Source organism: Chrysemys picta, chromosome 15 (assembly GCF_011386835.1).
Source record: "Chrysemys picta bellii isolate R12L10 chromosome 15, ASM1138683v2, whole genome shotgun sequence".
NCBI classification, from domain to species: domain Eukaryota; kingdom Metazoa; phylum Chordata; order Testudines; family Emydidae; genus Chrysemys; species Chrysemys picta.
Window position 1 is genome coordinate 9027462 of NC_088805.1, and position 18538 is coordinate 9045999.

Here is an 18538-nt window from a genome sequence, read left to right on the forward strand (position 1 = left end):
GCAAACAGGGTTATGATGTAATGTTCAGAAACCAAGCAGCCCTGCAAGGAAGTGAGCATCTCTCACAGAGAAATACAAGAGATCTTACAGTTTTCTTTTTTAAAGCACCAGCATTTTCTACTATTGTTAGTCAATGGAGGGACAATGGGATGTAGTGAGGTAGACAGGGCATTTTCAGTATCAGGAACCACACAAGAGAAAAAGAAAAACCAACTAACAAGACAGTCCAGTAGCTTTAGTCCACTTTTTTATTTTGACTGTAATGCAAACAGGCATAGGTATTTTATTCCATAAAATCAAAAGATTGGAACTATACAGAGAGGTGCATGCTTTAGAACAGTGTGGATACCTCGCAAACAGAGCAGGAGTCAGTCCATGAGAGAGGTGCTGGAGTACATTGTATGAATGGCAGAGATTTTAGCAGCATTGAGAGCTCAGAGGTAGGGGAAACCATGTTTCTGACTGCTTAAAGCACTGATATGATCAAATACAACACCTGCCCACCCTCACTCCCACCCCCACCCCCACCCTCCTTCCTCAGAAAGAAACCTACATTTGAATCACATTTAATGCTACAAAATGTACCAATCTGTCCACCCACCTCAGGAAACACAAAGTGAGAGTCAAGCTGATGCTCCAGTCTTAACTCATGGCGTTGTTTAAAAAATAAACGGAAGGCACAATGATACGAGGGGAAGGCGGAAGGGTCACGAGGCTGAGAGAATTTGGAAAAGATGGAGTTCCAGCGAACACGGGAAAACCCAGGACAGTTAGAGGATTCAGGAAACCTCTAGAATGTGGAGGTTTCACCAAACCCCTGTCGCATTTCACAAAATGTCTCCATTTCACTGTTGCGCCTTTGCTCTTCATGACACAAGTCATTTAAAAACCTGAGGTTTTCAAATCTGCCAAAGGGAATTGGATACCCAGTTCTTTTAAAATGAATTGGAACTGAGCACCCAAAATCCTTTGGGAGCTAGGAGAATTTCAGCCTGTGTTTCTAACTAGATGGGAGCCAGTGCCATACAACCAGTCCTGCTTGAAAGGCACTCTTGCCCTGCTCCTGGGGAACCACATACAGCCCAGAACTCAGATGCTGCCAGAAGCAAGGAGAATTCAATCTTCACCATTCTTCAGGTCTTTTCAACGTATAAGAAACCAGGGTTTCTGAGGGGCTTCCCAAATGGGCTAAAGCTATTTCTTCCAGGTCAGGAGTTGACCCAAACTTGGGAGTTCCTGACATTTGTCTATTTTACAGCACTGTAACCAGAATTGATGTTTGGCCTGCATTTTCTTGGCTTTCAAACCATCACTTCAAGGCTGCACATCAGCAAACCTCATTTAAGGAAGGGTCTGAAAGGCATTCCTACATCAGAGGCATTAGAGTGAGTTTTGTTAATACACCATTCTATACCCCACACAGACAGGAATGGAGGCATGCAGGCTTGTTAGTTAAAGGTGGATTTAGATACAGTTTTTAAAAAGTTGTTTTATTTCCCCTGAAGTTGGTAGATGTTTTTTCAAATTTTGATTTTTTTCAAGGTTTGTTTTGGACAAAATATTGAATTTTGACTAACCCCCTCCCCCCCAACTCTTGAAGCCATTTTTACAATCTCCTCCCGCATGTTTTTTGACCAGCTACAGTTTTGCTGGTCAAAACTTTGTCTAATTTTGAAATGTCAGTGAAAATTTTCAACACAAATGTCCCGATGACTAGACAGTATTTGGTCCTGCCATGAGGGCAGGGGACTGGACTCAATGACCTCTCGAGGTCCCTTCCAGTCCTAGAGTCTATGATCGTTTGGTTTTGCATTGTTCAGTGGGCTGCAGTTGTTTCTGAAATGAAGTGACTGGATTCTGCTATGAACTCTGCACTCTTTAGCGGCGCCAAACCCAGCCTTGGATGGGTGCAATCAGCTCGCACTGGAATCGATGGGAGCAGTTCACACACATGCGAAACGTCTGGAACCTCATTAGTAAAGCTAAAGCTGCTTGTTGGTTGGCACTTGTGGAAACACAAACTTTTACATTTTTTGAACACGACTTAAAAAAAAAACCATTTCTTTCAGACTCAGGGTAAACGCCCGAGCAGATGGGGCAGGGGTTGCTGCATTTATTGTCGGTTTTGCTGCCTTCCCAAGCAGAGCTGGTTGAAAATTTTCTGTCAGAGCTGTTTTTCTGGTTGGAGAATTGAGTTTTTGAGTAAACTATTTTTTTTTTGGAGGGGGCTCAAAGTGCCCACTTTCCATGGAAATTTTTGATTTTCATCAAAAAACCAATGCCTCAAACCCAAAAGATTTGTTTTCAAAGTTTTCAGTATTTGAATTTCTGCCAACCCCCCCACCCAACAAAATCCACATTTTCCATGGAAACCCAGTCCCACTCCCACATATAGACAATTTTTCAACTAGCTCTATTCAGTGGTGATTCAGAGCAAGCTGCTGCAAAGAACGAGCTTGTGGGATCCCTTAAACCAGCGGGGGACCCATACACAGATGGTTTGACTGCCTTTGAGTTGTGCCCACACAATCTTGCCCACACTTAGTGACATGAATGAGAAAGAAAGGTACCCTCATGTGTGATCAGCAAGTCACCGTAAGCAGATCTCAGCAGCAGAGAGTCTATAAACAACGTTTGAAATGAGCTTTGCGGCTTCTCGTCATTGGCCCTTATAGGCAACAGCACCAGTCTGGGGCATTTTAGAGTCCAGGCCGTGTTGTAACACTGACTCAGCAGGGAGAAGATAGGCACGTACTGTGCTGTTTAAAAAGTTCAGATGCCATCCTCATATCTTTAGCAAAACCCAGAAAACACTGACCCCACTAGAGCCCATTTCAGTCCTGGAACGAAGCGCTTTAAATCCACTATCTCATTAGCTTTTCCCATCACCCCTGAAGTTTTAGTAAATAAAAGTTTTATGGGAGAAGCCAGAGCTGAAATTCCAGAGCCTGGGATAGATTTGGAACAAGATTATTAGGGAATAATGCATTGGTGCATGCAAAGCTGTAATCACTGTAACTGCTACTGCCCTCAGGCCCAATGCTGCAGAGTGACGATCGCCCCGTCTCCCACCAAAGCCAATGGACGTTGGGGGTCCTTAATACCTCACAAGATTCTGCAATCTCAATGCAGTGCTGATTGGGGGTGGGATTTCATAAGCACTCAGCGTGGCCTTAACTCTGCTAGCGCTGATGCCAGTGCTGAAACTCCCCGCAGAACCAAAATTAGGGCCATGCTGAGCGCCACCCATCTCTGTCTGTCCTGAGAAGGGCCATGATCCTCTAGGGAACTCTGCGAGTAATTGAGAAATGATAATAATAATTCCAAACCCAGCAACAGATCTCACTCTAGCAATAGCCACATCTATGGAGCCTGACAGTAGCAGCACCATTACCAGAGACCATAAAGTTCTCCTTCTCAGAATATCAGCAACCCCTGGAGAAGATCCTCCACTGGGGTAAATCAGAGCAACTCTTCGCACTCTAATGGTGCTAGATAGGTTTACAGGAGCTTAGCATCTAGCCTGGTGTATTTGGCTAAGCTCACAGACACCTCAGCAAGGACACCCCCTTGGCCTCCCATCAGTAATAACAAGGCCTCCATGCACTGTATGTGTCATATAGAGATTGTGCCCAGTGTGTACACGCTGCTGCTTCTAAAGAGCTGGTCCTGCAAACTCTTCCTATTCACACAGCACTCCGGGTAAATGATTGCAGAACGGGGCTCAGAACATAGGCCAACTTCTGCTGCCATTTAGGCCGGTATAAATTGACTGCCATTGATTCCTGTGGGAATTGACCGACACATCTGAGAGCAGAATTTGGCTCTTTAAGGTGAAGTTCCTTGCTCTCTGCATCCCTCAGTCTCTCCATGGGCTGGGATCATCGCTGGAGAGAGCCAGCTAGAAGGGGAGCAAGTCCCCAGAGCATTAGCATCCTCCTAGCTTTAGGTGCTTCGTGTCCCATTGCCATCACCAGAACCTACCTTTACTAAAGAGCTACTCCCCCCTTTTGCGTGGCTGAGCACGGGCTGGATGCTAGGAAGGTCTCTCCAGCGAGAGGTGCAGGAAGGCCAGTCGGTTAATTGGTAACAGGCTAAGGGTGTGAATTGATAAGGGAGGGGAATAATAGTGAAATGGGGAATTGGTAACAGGCTAAGGGTGTGAATTGATAAGGGAGGGGAATAATAGTGAAATGGGGAATTAACAGAGGTCAATAACTAATCACTATTGAGTATAGATTAGGGGTAAGATATAGCGGGGAGAAGCTTCTCCTGCTGCTGCGGTTTGTCATCTTAGATTGTAAATTCTTTGGGAGCAGAAAGTGATCTTGTTATTTGCTCCCCTTCTCTAGGGTGCTGTAATATAAAGACTGGCCTGTATGTTGCCCCCTATCTAAACTTCCAAGAAGCTGCTGTGCGGAGGCAAAGCCTCGGGGACGGTCGCTGTGGAGCTGAGACTTAGTGGCTCATCAGTCTAAGGTAAAGCGTGGAGCTGGTCAGAAAAAATGGGGAGCATTTTTCATGCACAATTTGCAAATTCAAACAGTCTTGACCAGCTCTAGTAAGGACCCACCTGGCTGTTAACCCTTTGGAGTAAGATGTGAGCTGATGCACTGTGAAGCATTTTGGTGGTGGTGATGGCAGTCTTTGCCATTCATGGGAATTGCCAGACAGGATCAGCCCACTGGTCCATCATGCCCACTCTCCAATTGCTACAGGAGCTGTTTGGAGCTGCTCAGCTGATTGGAGTGTTGGAATTAGCCAGTGGGGACTGGGATTAGTGGACAGAGGGCAGACGAAGCCATCAACTGCACAAGATACATTCAGTCCATCACCTGGCTGTCTCCATTCTCCACCACCCATGTGCTATGTATCTATTCTACATACACACCCATTTCACCCAGCTGAACTGCGTCTGGGTGGCGGATGAAAGGTCTGTTTGTGGCATGACAGAGGAGATTAGCAGGATCATGTCCCCTTTTCTGGGGGAGGAAATTAAGCATGTGAAACCCTTGCAGGTGAAGAGAGCAAACTGGCTACTAAAGTAAATGGAACTTGCTCAGTTAAAAAGAAAGCCAGCCCGGCCTGTTCAAAGTCAATTATCCCAGCGAAGCAGGGAGGCTGATGACAGCTTCTGGAGCTCTTGAATTCAATTCACCCCACAATGGTAGGATTTCCCTGTTACTCACCTGTCCCTTCCCCCATCCCTGTCCTGTCTCTTGGCTGCACCAGGTGAGCAGGCTGGACGTAACACGGCTTTTTGCTCTCTAAGACCGGGATTTTCAAAGAGAACGAAGGGACTCGGGTGCTCAACTCACAGTTAATTTCAACAGGCTTTGGGGGCCTAACTCCTGTAGGCACCTGGGAAATTCCAGCCTTTAGCAACGGGAGAGGCTGAATCTGGATGTCATGGCTCCTCCATGGCTGCACTTGCTGTGTTTTTAGCGTGGCTCATGGGTATATTGGACAGGAGGAGACACAACCCATCCTGCCAAAGCCAGCCTCTCTTGTCAGATACAGACAGGGAGCATCGGTACCAGCAAAGCTAATTCCAGAGCGGGGCTGTTACAGGAGCACAGGACTGAATGGGAAAATGAACGCGAAGGACACAGGCGAAAAGAGGAAGGGGTGAAGGATATGTCTTTGGGCATTCCTTTGCATTGATATTTCCAGGAAAGATGGGCCTGGCGCAAAGTTTGGATCCAAATTCAAACTCTCCCCATGGTTTGTGTGGGGTGGGCTGAAGGGAGATGCCGGGTTTTGCTCTGGCACCTTACAGAAAGGTCAGCTTGGTGTGTGCTGGATCCAGAGCCAAACTTCCCCAGTGTGTGGGATGGTGGGGGGGCGAAGGGCGGAGTAAAGGATCTGTCCTCTCTTCCCCCGCCCCCAGGGGCTGGATCCCTACACAGATTTGTGAGGCACAATCTCGAGCAAAGGCATCCTTCTGCCCTTGATGTGTTCTTCATTCTCTCCTCCCATTGGCTTCCAGGGGACCAAGACATGCGGCTGGAAGGGTCAGTGCCTGCCTGAGCTCTCGGCCCCACTGAAGAGCTCCCTGCGGCTGGCTCGAGCGCTAGGCCCCGGTTACACAACAGTGACCAGGGATTGTAACCAGGACATGGTACTGTTGACTCCAGCTGTGGTTGATGCCTGCACACCACCTGGTTAGTAACCACGGCAACTAACCACACCTGCCCCCTGCCAGGGACCTAGGCTGGTGCAACTGGCTTAGCACCTTGGGGGGTTGCAGTGTAGACAGGAGCCCCTACTCCCCCTCGTCGGGCTGGTCTCCTTCAGCCCAGCACTCTGTGCAGTGGGACAGCCCAGAATCCATTTCTCCATGAGCGGCGCTGTGTGCATGTCCCCATGGCCACCGCGGTGGTCCTTGCGGAGGCAGTGCGGGGCAGCTGTTCAGAACACACTGGGGGCAAATACTGAGAGGCAACAGGGCGGGTGCGGACATACAGTCGCTGCTGCAAATTGAACCGTATCACTTGTAACCACACTACAGCCGTGATTTCGTAACTGAACAGGGGCTTAGCCGGGGATCTTCATTCATCCTCCTAGGGCAGCACATTGGGCCACCCTCACAGAACAGCGTGCATGCAAATTACCACAAGGTGGCAGCATTTGTGCATGTCCCTATTTAAAGTCCTGCTGGCTCTTAGTTGAGCAATACACTCAGAAGAGATGGATTGGGGCAGCAAAAAACCTGGAATGGAGCTTTCCCAAAGTGCTGGGGCCTCTGGGCCCAGGGTTTTGGGTCAGATCCATCTGGGGTGGGCAGGGAAGGTAAAGACCAGGGACGTTGCTGTGTCAGTGGCAGCACACACAAGCGCCTACCAACACTGGAGGGTCGAGGCCGCAAAACCAAAGCAACCACGTGGTCACTGCGTAGCGTGAGACCAGTGAACACGAGCTGAAGTCGAGCAGCCCAGCTGCCAAGTCACACTTAAGGCTGGGGGAGGCTTCCGACCTTGCTGGACTCACTCTGTTAGAAGCTTCAGAGTAGCAGCCGTGTTAGTCTGTATCCGCAAAAAGAAGAACAGGAGGACTTGTGGCACCTTAGAGACTAGAAGCTTGGCTCAGGGGGAGCCAGTGGCAGGACCTGGGCTCTGAAAACAACCCCTTGGTGACAGCGGTTGTGGGGACCCTCCACCTTTGCCGTGCCCAAGTCCTGTCCCCCTCCAGCGGCAATTCCCTACGCTGTCGGCAGGAGGGGGGGCCAATGCCTACCTGAAGGCACCAGTTTGCTGTTGCTGCCTCAGTCTAGCCACAGTGGATGGCTACATACAGTGCAGATGGGGGAAGGGACTAGGGCTCCCAACACCCCTGAAGAACCTGGCAACTAGAGAGAGTCCCCCCCACCCCCCGAAAGAGAGAGAGAGAGCCGGCCTGGGGTGGGTGGCAAAGTTCCTACCTGGAAAAGGGGAGTGACTCTCAGGGGCTGCCAGCTCTGTAGCAAGTATCAGGGGGTAGCCGTGTTAGTCTGTATCTACAAAAACAACAAGGAGGCTGGTGGCAACTTAAAGACTAACAGATTTATTTGGGCATAAGCTTTTGTGGGTTTTTACCCACGGAAGCTTATGCCCAAATAGCTCTGTAGCAGTTCCTGTAAGAGTCTCTCCTGGGGCTGTATCTGTGCAGTGGATCTGAGCGGTCAGCACCTCAGAGCCTGGCATTAGACAGCACCAGTGCCTCTCTTCTCGGGCTTGCTCCCCCTCTCTCCTGAGAGCTCCCGGCCCAGAGGCCTTGTGCAATTTGAACAATGGCACCGTGCATGCAGCAGGCAGAGTGGGCATGGAGAGGATTTGGGGCTTTTTGCAGAGTGGAGGCACCCGGGGCCGTTGCAGCCAGCCTGGCACCACGAGAGCTTTGCAGCTCCTGGAGGGGAGAGGGGGCGTTGCTGAGAAAGGACATCTCACAAGATCGTGCTAGGACAGACTTGCCATGCTTTGAATATTCAAGGCAACTGTTACTCATTTAATGGGGCGTTACATGGGGCTCCCAGAAGGCCTGGTCCCAGGGGTCAGGAATGGCTGCAGTAGACCCCATAGAGCGGCTACTTGCTGGCTTCCTATCAACCTTTTTTATAAGCAGGTGCTGCTTGGACCTGGGCAGAGATGGCTTCAGAGCTACTCCGCCTCCCAGCCTTGTCGCTTTACATGTTCTCTTGCCTTGCTGGAGAGGACTCACGTGCCCACCGCCAGCGTCCTGTTAATCCAGGGAAGCTACAGGACGCAACGCACGCCCGAGTCACAATCTTTCCTCCAGGGATCTCAGCTAATCTGTAGCCCTCTCATGCCGGCTGGCCACATTTACCCTTAACTCCCATTGCAGGCTGGGGAGGCTTGGATGCAGAGTGGGCAGTACATCCCCTGCTTCCCCGTGACCAGAGAGCACCCCCGTGCTGCCCCTTTGCAGAAGCACCAGCCTGCACCTGCACACTGCCCGTGAAGACTTTTGCACCAGCAGGATCAGCACAGGGCACACAGGCAAGAGAGGACTGAGGACGGAGCCAAGAGGGTGTGGGGTGTGGGGCTGATGATACAAACAGCACAGAGCTCACTTAGGTGAATTGTTACCCATTGAACACAGACGAACCCCACCCCTCAAACAGAACAAAGCTCTGGTGCCTCCATCAACAGCAAGAAAGGGGGCAGGGCAGCACTTCCTTTCCATCCAACTTCCCCCTGGGCCAGGCCCGGAGCGGCCAAAGCAAAGCGAGGAAGATGCAGCGATTCAGCCAAGTGCCACGTCGAGGTGGGGAAAGGAGTCTCGGGCAAAACAGCTTCTCTCCAGTCCTCACTGCCCGGATCCCCCCGCTCCAGCCCCACCCCCCCAAACACCAAAGAATGCAGATGATCGCGAAGGTGGTGATTTCATGCAGCCGCGAAACGCCCTCGTCGGACCGAGCGAAGAAGAAACGTAGTTTCGTAAGAGCCACTGCGGATTATAAAGCCATCGCACTTCAGCGGGGGACTCCGAGGAGGGAAACAAGGAGTGAAAAGAAACCGCCACAGGACGACAGAGAGAGAAAGGAAAGGGAAATCATCATCATCGGGACACGACGACAGGACGAGAGACAGAGCACTTTCCGTGGGCAGGTCCCGCAGAAAAGGAGCCGCCGTGTCCGTGTAAATACAAAACCCAGCGCCCTCCGGCTGGAGGGGGGTGGCTGCCACTGCAGCTGGTTTGGCATCCCGTCTGGGGCAAGGGGTTCCGGTTATGAGCAGAAAACCCTGCAAGGGAAAGGGGAGAATGACTAGCTACCAATGCTCCCTTCCACGCTTAGCCCAGCAGCCTCCCCTCCTGGCATGGGGCAGCTAGCGTTTAAATGCCCTGAGCACATCTGGCCACCAGCCAGCTGAGATTCAGCATGGAGCCAGTAAAGCCACCTTGGATCCCAATGGGTATTCTGCCATTTGGCTTCAGTGTGAACGGGATCGGGTCTTCAGTCCTTGGCTGGGGAACCGGCCATCTGGCTCCCCGGGTAGCCAGCAAGCTTGCCCCCCTACCAGGTGTGCAGCCCAAGCGCTGGAGAGCTGCAGGTCCCAGGGAGCCTGACAGCCCCGCCTGGTTTCCATTGATGAAATCGACACATTCCCACAGAACAAGTCAATTCCATCTGGTCCACACTAACCCCCCATTTCGAACTAAGGTACGCAAATTCAGCTACGTTAATAACGTAGCTGAATTCGAAGTACCTTAGTTCGAACTTACTGCGGGTCCAGACGCGGCAGGCAGGCTCCCCCGTCGATGCCGCGTACTCCTCTCGCCGAGCTGGAGTACCGGCGTCGACGGCGAGCACTTCCGGGATCGATCCCAGAAGATCGATTGCCTGCTGCCGGACCCGGAGGTAAGTGTAGAACTGACACGTTCCCACTGAACTTTATTCCATTGGGAAATTTTCAACCAGCTCCAGTTGTGCCCGCCCACTCGTCTGTTGTGCCAGGCGCTCGTGGTATGGAAAAGGCTGTGTTCGCAGATACAATGGGTCAGATTCACCCTGGCAATTCCTTCCGGAATGGATTTAGCCCACTGAGTCGACTGTTCTCTCCAAGGAACTGTACTGCAGCTTTGTCTCTTTCTACTTTTCGGATCAGAGGCCTGTTCCCGTCTCTGCTATTACTGGCTTCATACATGCAAATAAATCAAAGGATCCTTCCGAGTTTTATTCCACAACCCACGCGCGTCTAAGAAACAATAGCGCAGGTTAAAATAAGCACGTCAACTCACTCATCCGTGTCCTTTTTGCTTTCCTCAATGAACGCAATCGACTCAGATCGAAGGCGGTTAGTCACTTCATATGTACGCAAGGTGACTCCAAAAATATCCTCGTGGTATCGGTTGTCATCCTGAAAGCAAGGACAGCAGAGGCGACTACACCCTTCTCCCGGTGCCATGCAAGTTGTTATTATGGTATTTCTGTAACACCCAGAGATGCTAGCTGAGGTGGGAGGTGCTGTGTAGACAGAGTGTGGGACAGTCCCTGCCCCTAAGAGCTTACATGCTAAACAGGCAAGAAAGGAAAAGCCTACAAGGGGAAAATGAGGCACAGAGCAGGGAAGTGACATCTCCAAGCTCACCCAATAGGTCAGGGGCAGAGCCATGATAGAATCCAGGTCCCTTGGCACTCTGTCCAGTGTCCACTATACCGGGCTGCCTCTCTCAATGGCTACTGGTCCACATGCCTTAAGGTTAAAAAATAGAGAAAGCGAGAGAAAGCCCAGGGGAACTGGAGATTGTACTGCAGCCTAACAGGAACATTGCCCTAGAGAACTGACTGCAATGCACGTGTACCAGTGCCCTTCACGGGATGGAATCAGAACTGCCTAACTGTATGTCATAGGCCTTCTATTGCTAACAACTAGAGGAGCTTCCCTGTTAGCTGAAATGGTAGAGGCCTGTGGCTTATGCAGTAGTAAGATCTGCATGGCCGGATTGTATAATACGTGACAACCATGAAGGTACTAGGAGGCCATAGATTTGCTACACTTGCTTATTACAGTGAGGACGCTCTAGCCAATTTTTAGATAGGTAAATAACATGCGTGGTGGGTGAAGGCTATTAGCTGGCTGGACATTGCCTGCTGTTCCAGAGACATCTCCTGGGTAGAGCCAGCACTGCAAAAGGACCCGGAACTGCAGCTCGTACTGGCAATTCGCTGGCACTGGAGCTGCACCAGAGCTAGGCCAGCGGTGGGTGAAGTGCTAGTGTGGACAAGGCTAACGGGGTTAATCTGCAGAAGCAGATCTGCCCGAGAAGCTGGCCCCCTATGGACAAGAATTCTTCCGGGAACCAGTCCTTTGCGCAGACTTGCTCCCTCAGACACCCTCCCTGTGCTGGGCCTAGGCCGGCCGGTAACGGCAAGAACCATTCTGCCGATTTACAGATTGAAGGCAAGTCCCAGGCCCCTATGGCCTGCTGCAGGGGCCTGGTCCTCTGGTAGCTCACCCATCCCCCAGCTCCTTTGGCAAGCCAGGGGCCCGGGAGGGTTGGTAGAGCACATGGGCAGAGCTGGGCAGAGAGCCTGGGCCTATGAAGTCAGGTCAGGAGGCTGGAAGGGGTGGTGCCTACTGACCACACCCAGAGCTCGTGGCCGCCATGATCCCATCATCAGTGACTGTGCAAGAGGAAGCCCTGACGACGCCCTTGGCCCAAGCTTGCGCTGCCCTACGGCAGGCTGGGGAGGGCCTACTCACCCTCAGCTTGCTAATGAAAGCGCCAGCCTGCTCCACGGACAGCTGACCCTGCTGCTTCACGATGCGCTGAATGGCCTTGAAGACGTCCCCGGCCATGGTGACGTCCCCGCACACGTAGATGTGGCCTCCCTGCTCCTTCAGCGCTTTGTACACAGACTGAGCCAGCTGCTCCTGCAGCACGTCCTGCACGTATTTCTGGGGGAGACAGGAACGGCCGTTGCACAGCGCCTGTCCCCCACAGCTCCCAAAGGGCCCAGCCCAGTTTTACACGCAGGAGTCACTTCACCCCTCCATCCATCGGCACAGGGCAGCCACCTCTGGGGTGGAACACGGCAGCCATTTAACAACGCACGGCAATGCTGCACAACTGTTTGGGAAGGGAACTGAAGACAATGCATACTCGGAGGTGCTAAGTGCCAGAAACTCCAGCTGAAGTCAGTGGAAGTCCCCAGCTGCACAGCACCCCTGAAAAACAGGCTCCCAGTGGGACTCGGCCAGGGCCCTGGGGTCAGTACTCGGCTAGGGGAAAGCGCCAGAGGATTGTTAATGTCCACAAGTGGCTTTAGGTCTCGTTTGAAAGGGAGAGAGATGGAGAGGGCTGGATAACGGGCTTGAGGGCTATTGTGCTGTAATTGCCTTCCTGGGGATTCTTAAACGGGAGATTCATTGGCCCACACAGCTGTGAAAAACTCGAGCCCAGATCATGTCCTCAAACTAGTTCAGGCAAGTCCCTCCAGGTGACTGCATGAGAGGTCGGACTCTTCCCCTAGTGGCTGGGAGAATCCACAGCCCTGGGGATGCCGGAGCTCCGCTCACCATCTGCGTTAGACTGGCCACAGCGACTCAGGGCTGAACGTAGGTGGCATAGCAGGGTTACCTTTGGTTTGTCTGGTTCCCGGGAATAGGCTGTGTACAGCTCTTTGAAGATGCCTTTGTTTTTGGCTAGGAGGGTCTCCTCTTTGTAAATGTGGTCGATCTTGGACTGTCGGCACCCAAAGACCAAAATCATCGGACAGGGCTTCAGTGCTGGAGCAGAGACAGGTGGGATAGCAGTGAGTCACAGAAACCATCCCCTGCACCCCAGTTCCCAAGCCTGGGTTCGCGCATACCCTCCTGCGCAGAGTGGGCACGTAGAGTGACCAGACAGCAAGTGTGAGCAATCGGGACAGAGGGTGGGGGGGAATAGGAGCCTATATAAGAAAAAGACCCAAAAATCGGGACTGTCCCTATAAAATCGGGACATCTGGTCACCCTATGGGCATGTGCTGTGCTTGGATTCCCCCTTCGCCTGCTGGGAGGAGCACTCCGAGGGAGGCTATTTGGATACGTCGCTCTGTTCCCTGGGACAGCAGATGGCAGAGGGGGAAGGGTAGAAGGTCCGAGAGGAGGTACTTGGGGAGACTGTGTAACCCCTCAGAGCCGTACGCATGGATCCAGGGTCCCAAGTAACTAGCGCTGGGTGAAACAGGTCAGGCTTTTTGGGTGGGAAATTTAAGAAAAAATCATTTTTGTTTGGTTTTGCAATAAAAAATTATTTTTAACCAATTTAATTTTTCATTGAAAACCTGGGGAGAATGGAATGAAGTGGCATCTAAAGAAAAGAATCCGTGACATTTTTCATTTAAAAAAAAAGCCCAGTGGAAAAATGTCAAACCAGCTCTACGTTAGGTCATCTCGCGGTCAGCGAAACAGCCATGGCAACACATACGCACACATCACCGCAGCCATCTCCCACTCAGCCTGACGCCCACCCCTGGAGCCAACAGAGCGATTCTGTTAGCTGCAAGTAAGAGGCTCAGTCCTCACAGGACCAGCCACTGGAGGGCGACGTGATCTCATGCTCTCAGCGGGGGTACTGCACTTGGCTTCGGGAGGATGCTGGGCAGGCACTCGCTCGCCCCCTTACTTACCAGAGGCTCAAGACCTCAGACCCACCTTTGTGCTCGATTTCAAAGAGCCGCTGCTGCCAAAAACTCCGGAACGGGGCGATTCCCGTACCTGGGCCAATCAGGATGCAGGGAACCTGGGGATCTTGTGGCATGTGGAACCCAGGAGCTCTGGACAAACAAGTGTCTAACGTTAGCGATGCCCCTCATGGGCCAAGGCCCAGGCTGGGTCAATGAAATCCTAGTGGGGGTAGAAATGGAGCTCAGACATGCAAGTGCAGAAGTTTGAGTGTGGAAGGCGGTGGCAAAAAGTGGCGTTCGAAGCAGGGCGCATGGTAACAGTCCATGCCGCGCTCTCTTCTGTGACCCCTGGCTGTTCAGGGGCATCGGGTACCACACCCCGCCCCATGCTCTGTACGGTGCTGTTGCAGACTGCTCTACGGAACAGGGCCTCAGCCCCTCCGCCGTTCCGGGTGAGGAGGCAGCTCATTGGTAGAAAGCCCCGTTAGTGCTGTGAGCGCACATGGTGGGCTATAGACAGGGATTCGCGGGCTCTCTGCTGTGAATAGCTGACAGATCAGTCAGTCTTGGAATGGTCTAAACCCTCCCTGGCTCTCGGGGACTCCACATGCAGTGAACATGCCACTCACCCTCTTACAAAACAGGGCACAACTTCATCAGCCTGTATCCGGTTGAACCAGGAGGAACAGACCCCGTGGTGGATCGGTCCTTCCCCATCTAGGAGAGGAAAGGAGGAGAGGGTTTGTACCCTGCCCCAGTCCTGCTGAATGGATCACTGCAGAATGCCCTGGCCATTTACCTCCCTGCACCCAGCGAAATACTCTGCCCAAACCTCCCCCAATCTGACGTCAGCACTAACGGCAGCCAACCCGTCACTTGGGGTCAGACTGGCCAGGCTCTGAGTGGTCCCTGGGACCAATTCTGCTCTTCAGAGCAGGCTGGACCACTGCAGCACTCAGGACGGGCTGGCTTCCCCCAGGCAAACATCAGGGAGGTGCCATTGGCTGGAGCAGGGCAGTTTGTGACTTTGCTGTGGCCCTAACACACTCCCGCTGCTAAGGGCCAATGGGACCTTCCCGAGCTGTCTCCAGCTGGGTGAGTGCTTGCAAAGAAACCTTGGCCACAGGCTCCCGCTGGAGGTTTATATACCAGGTACCCCCTCCCCAGCTAGGGTTCCTCCCATGCGCCTTGAGAAGATGGTAATAGGCTTCTGTGCCACCCTGATAGTCTCCTGCCAACGCAAGCAGACACCACGCTTGGCAGTGCTGCGTGGAAGATGAACGTTCAGCATTTCTATAAGCTTCCCAGAGGCGGGAAGCAGGAGAGACACATGCCTGCGTGAGGGGCCTGGCCGATCCACCCTGGGGGCCGATCTGGAGTCTCTGCTCCCCGCCACCCACTGGTGTGAGGCAGCTAAGACGAGCGCACGCAACCGTTGTGCTGCGCAGTGCAGAGCGGCCTGGAAGAGCTGGAAAGCCGCCGGTTACTGCTGCTGCATCTGGCTGCCACAGCCCCCAGCCCTACCCCAAGGGAGCCCCGTGTGAACAGGCAGCCAGGTTTTAACGAGGGATTCCCCCGTCCCCAAACACACAGACATGCCCCGTGCAAATGGAGATGAAGGCCCCATCTGCGTGGCCACCTAGCACAACGCCATGGGACGGCTCTAGCTGGTCGCCACCACCCAAACCATGAGCCCCTTGCAGCGCTGCTGGCATGGTACCTCTAGTGCGGTAGGAGAGCACGGCCACGGTGAGGTGCACCTCGTCCGGGGACATGTCGGGGGAGGAGCTGATGGAATAATAGCGAGGCTGCAGCACGGGCAGTTGGGTGAGCAGCAGGGTGGAGGGCATCTGCACAGACGGGAACTCCTCTAGCACCTCCACTATGGTGGGGTTCTTGGACCATTTCCATTCCTCGTACTCCTGCAAGCCCTGAAGCGCGGGAGGGAAAGGACAGGTGGGCTCCTGTTCTAGGCCAGACACATGGCATCATGCGGGCCCCATGGCAGGGTGGAGCAGACGAAAGGGAGCTCTGGCTGGGGATGCCAGGACGCGTGGCTGCAACTGCCTCTCACAGGGCTCGAGGACACCCAGGGCTCTAGCCCCGATTGCCACCCATCCTAGGGCCTGCTCCTCAGGACTCGAATGTTCCTGACGGAGCCTTCAGTGGATTCCGAGCTACTCCCATTATACCGCGAGTGTGCCGCACAATCACAAGGGATCCCGGGCTCAGACACTCTCCTACACAGACACAGCAGTAGTGGTGCAAGACACCCATGCTGATTTCCAGGGAAGGAGGGTCTAGAGATCAGGACAAGGAGTCAGGAGCCGTACACTCAAGCCCCAGCTCCGCCACAGACTCCCCGTGTGATCTTGGGCACGTCACTTAATTTCAGAGCCCTGCTCTGTAAGACAAGGAGCTGCGAGGTTAAATTCACTGAGCATAAAGCACACTGAGGGGGGCTACATCAGTGCAAAGACGTTGATCCATTAAACTGTCAGTAGCCCTGGGTAAGGAGCCAGTGCGGGAGGCCACGTTGATCAGGATGGAAGAATGCATCTTGGGGACATGTAATTTCCACAGGCTGCATTTCTGTATGAACCGCCCAGGACTGCAGGGGAATCCTGCTCTAGGATCTGAGAAGGCAAGTCATTGACAGCAGTTTACATAGACAAGCTTTCCTCAGCCAGATTCATCCAAAGACATTCAGGAGGCAGATAGAGAGGTGGAGTGTTCATCGAGAGGGAGCCGTCTCTCTCTCTCTCTCTCTCTCTCTCTCTCTCTCTCAGGGGGAGGGGGCGTTCTCTGGTTACCACTGTCTAAGGTTGAGCAGAAGCATGGGGCAAGTAAACCTCCTACATTAGGAAGAGGCTGCCAACCAGACCTATGGATTTACCTTGCTAAGGACCTGCAGACGTTTCTTCTCCTTGTCGCTGGTGGCCAGTAAGGCAAACTGCTGCAGCAGCAGCGGGGTGGGAGGCGTGGTGATGTCCAGGTAGCACTTAAACGCCTGGAAGATGGTGCAGGGTGGGATGCGGTTCTCATCTGTCCAGTTACTGATGACACCTGACAAGAGAGAATCCAGTACAATGCAGTGATCAGCTGAGCCTGCCAGCCCACTCTGGGCAAGCCAATGAAGGCTTTGACTCCAGTGGGAGACAATGAATGAGGAAGGGCTAGAAAGATGAGTCTGGCATGATCTCCTGGGGCTTGCTATGACCTCACCTCGTACAATCGGCCACACTAATGATACAGTGTCTGGTTCTCCCAGTCTTGTATTGCTTTGGGAAGAGAGCATTTGCCACCCGCTTAGCGCAGGGCAATGGAGCATCAGGCCCATAGAATGTCCAGTATGGAAGAGCTCAGTGCGTCCGGCCAATCAACACCCTTTAATTCTACTTTCCATGGACCAGTGGTTCAGGTCTTGCATCCTAGGTACCTGAAGAGGTTTCCGCTGGCGAGAGGGAACAGAAAACCCTCCCCTACGGCCCTGCTCTTCCATGACATGGCTGCTCTGAGCACCCCACAGCCCCAGAGTGCAGCTCAGCTGTGGATCTGGGCCCCCTCTCTCATGACGAGGAAGCTAAAACCAGCGCCAGAAACCCTACAGTCCTTATGGGAATGCACCAGGGAATGGGGTCCAAAACCCCCCTGCTAGGATCCACATGGCAGCCAGAGACTCTGCAAGGGGGGCAGGGAATGGGGTCCAGCTGGCCCTGGTTACCTAAAGCTGTGCTCCTCTCCTCCAAGAGCTCCACCTTCACCAGCTGGTTGGCTGGGGGTGCGTCCTCGAGTCTCTCCATCAGGGCGCTGACCAAGTCCTCGTGGTTGCCTGGAAACACTCCCAGGTGGTCTCCAGGCTGGTAGCGCAGCTCCTGCTGCCCGTTGGTGTGAAGTCGCAGGAAAATCGTTGACCGACTGCAAGGGGGGAGGGGTGAAAAACAAAACAAACCCAGCACTGTGACGCGCCCTCTGGACCGCTGTAAGCCCTGAGCTAACGGGGCCCAGCTCTGGGAGCTGTTTCTTTAGGTGTGATTTTCTAAGGAGCAGGAAGGAGGGCACAGGAGCAGCCCAGAGTCTGCCCAGATGATCGTATGTTTGAACTAAGGAAAAGGAAACAAGAACGGGAGCTTAGGAAAGACTCTGCCCTCTGTTCAGACCTGGCCTCCCGCCCCACTCTCCTGTGGTGGTGTTCTCCACTGCTAGCCATTCTTCTGCACAACGCTTGGAAAGCTGAGCTCGCTGGCCCAATGCTGTCCTTCGTGGAACTTCCGCATCGCCGGCCATGCCATGAATGCAGCACCCTGCCCCTTTCTTGGCACTAGCACGGTTGGTGTCAGCAGGAACGTCTCAAGGAAACCAGCTGGCCCCTGACCGGCTGCAGCGCTAGCAGCAGAAGCCCATGTACTGTTCTGGTGTGTCACAGCAAGGGAGTGGGCCACAGGTGTCCACGAGGAGAAACGCCGCTGAAGTGCCTGTGGCCCTACTGTTGTAAAGCACGTGGAAGTGAGGCCAGGTCTCCACTACAACTTACTTCGGTATAACTAGGTCACTCGGGGGTGTGCTGCACATGCAGTCGTACCGAACTAACCGCCAGTGTGGACAGCACTAAGTCGACAGCTTCTCCCACCAATATAGCAAAGGTGAAGCATATTCAGACACATTACGGCTGGGGATACGGTGGGATGGTCTGCACGGACAGGAGCATTCCTGAGATACCCATAGAGGATTCAATACATTGGATGCTAGGGAACATTCACCACCAAGTTAGAAGTAAGGTTTGTAGATTAAAAATTAAAGAGGCTAGGACTTTTCAGCTTGGAAAAGAGGAGACTAAGGGGGGATATGATAGAGGTCTATAAAATCATAAGTGGTGTGGAGAAAGCAAATAAGGAAAAGTTATTTACTTGTTCCCATAATATGAGA

The 18538-nt window shown here is 52.9% G+C and overlaps 1 protein-coding gene across 3 annotated transcripts in view; it reads right to left on the reverse strand.

The window, feature by feature from the left end:
- Positions 1 to 234: 234 nt before the first annotated feature.
- The window catches only part of NOS1 (nitric oxide synthase 1), a 141164-nt gene continuing 122860 nt past the window's right edge, over positions 235 to 18538 (reverse strand). For 2 of the 3 annotated variants that reach the window (XM_065568303.1, XM_024108100.3), the window contains exons 21-29: positions 17337 to 17530; positions 16509 to 16678; positions 15333 to 15543; positions 14242 to 14329; positions 13641 to 13762; positions 12583 to 12731; positions 11706 to 11900; positions 10240 to 10358; positions 235 to 9242 (exon numbers count right to left, since the gene is read on the reverse strand). In XM_065568303.1, the coding sequence (XP_065424375.1) occupies positions 9227 to 9242; positions 10240 to 10358; positions 11706 to 11900; positions 12583 to 12731; positions 13641 to 13762; positions 14242 to 14329; positions 15333 to 15543; positions 16509 to 16678; positions 17337 to 17530 (1264 nt within the window). In that variant the 3' untranslated portion in view covers positions 235 to 9226. Of the gene's footprint in view, positions 9243 to 10235; positions 10359 to 11705; positions 11901 to 12582; positions 12732 to 13640; positions 13763 to 14241; positions 14330 to 15332; positions 15544 to 16508; positions 16679 to 17336; positions 17531 to 18538 lie in introns of those variants that run through there. The other variant, XM_065568304.1, reaches the window with a different exon arrangement.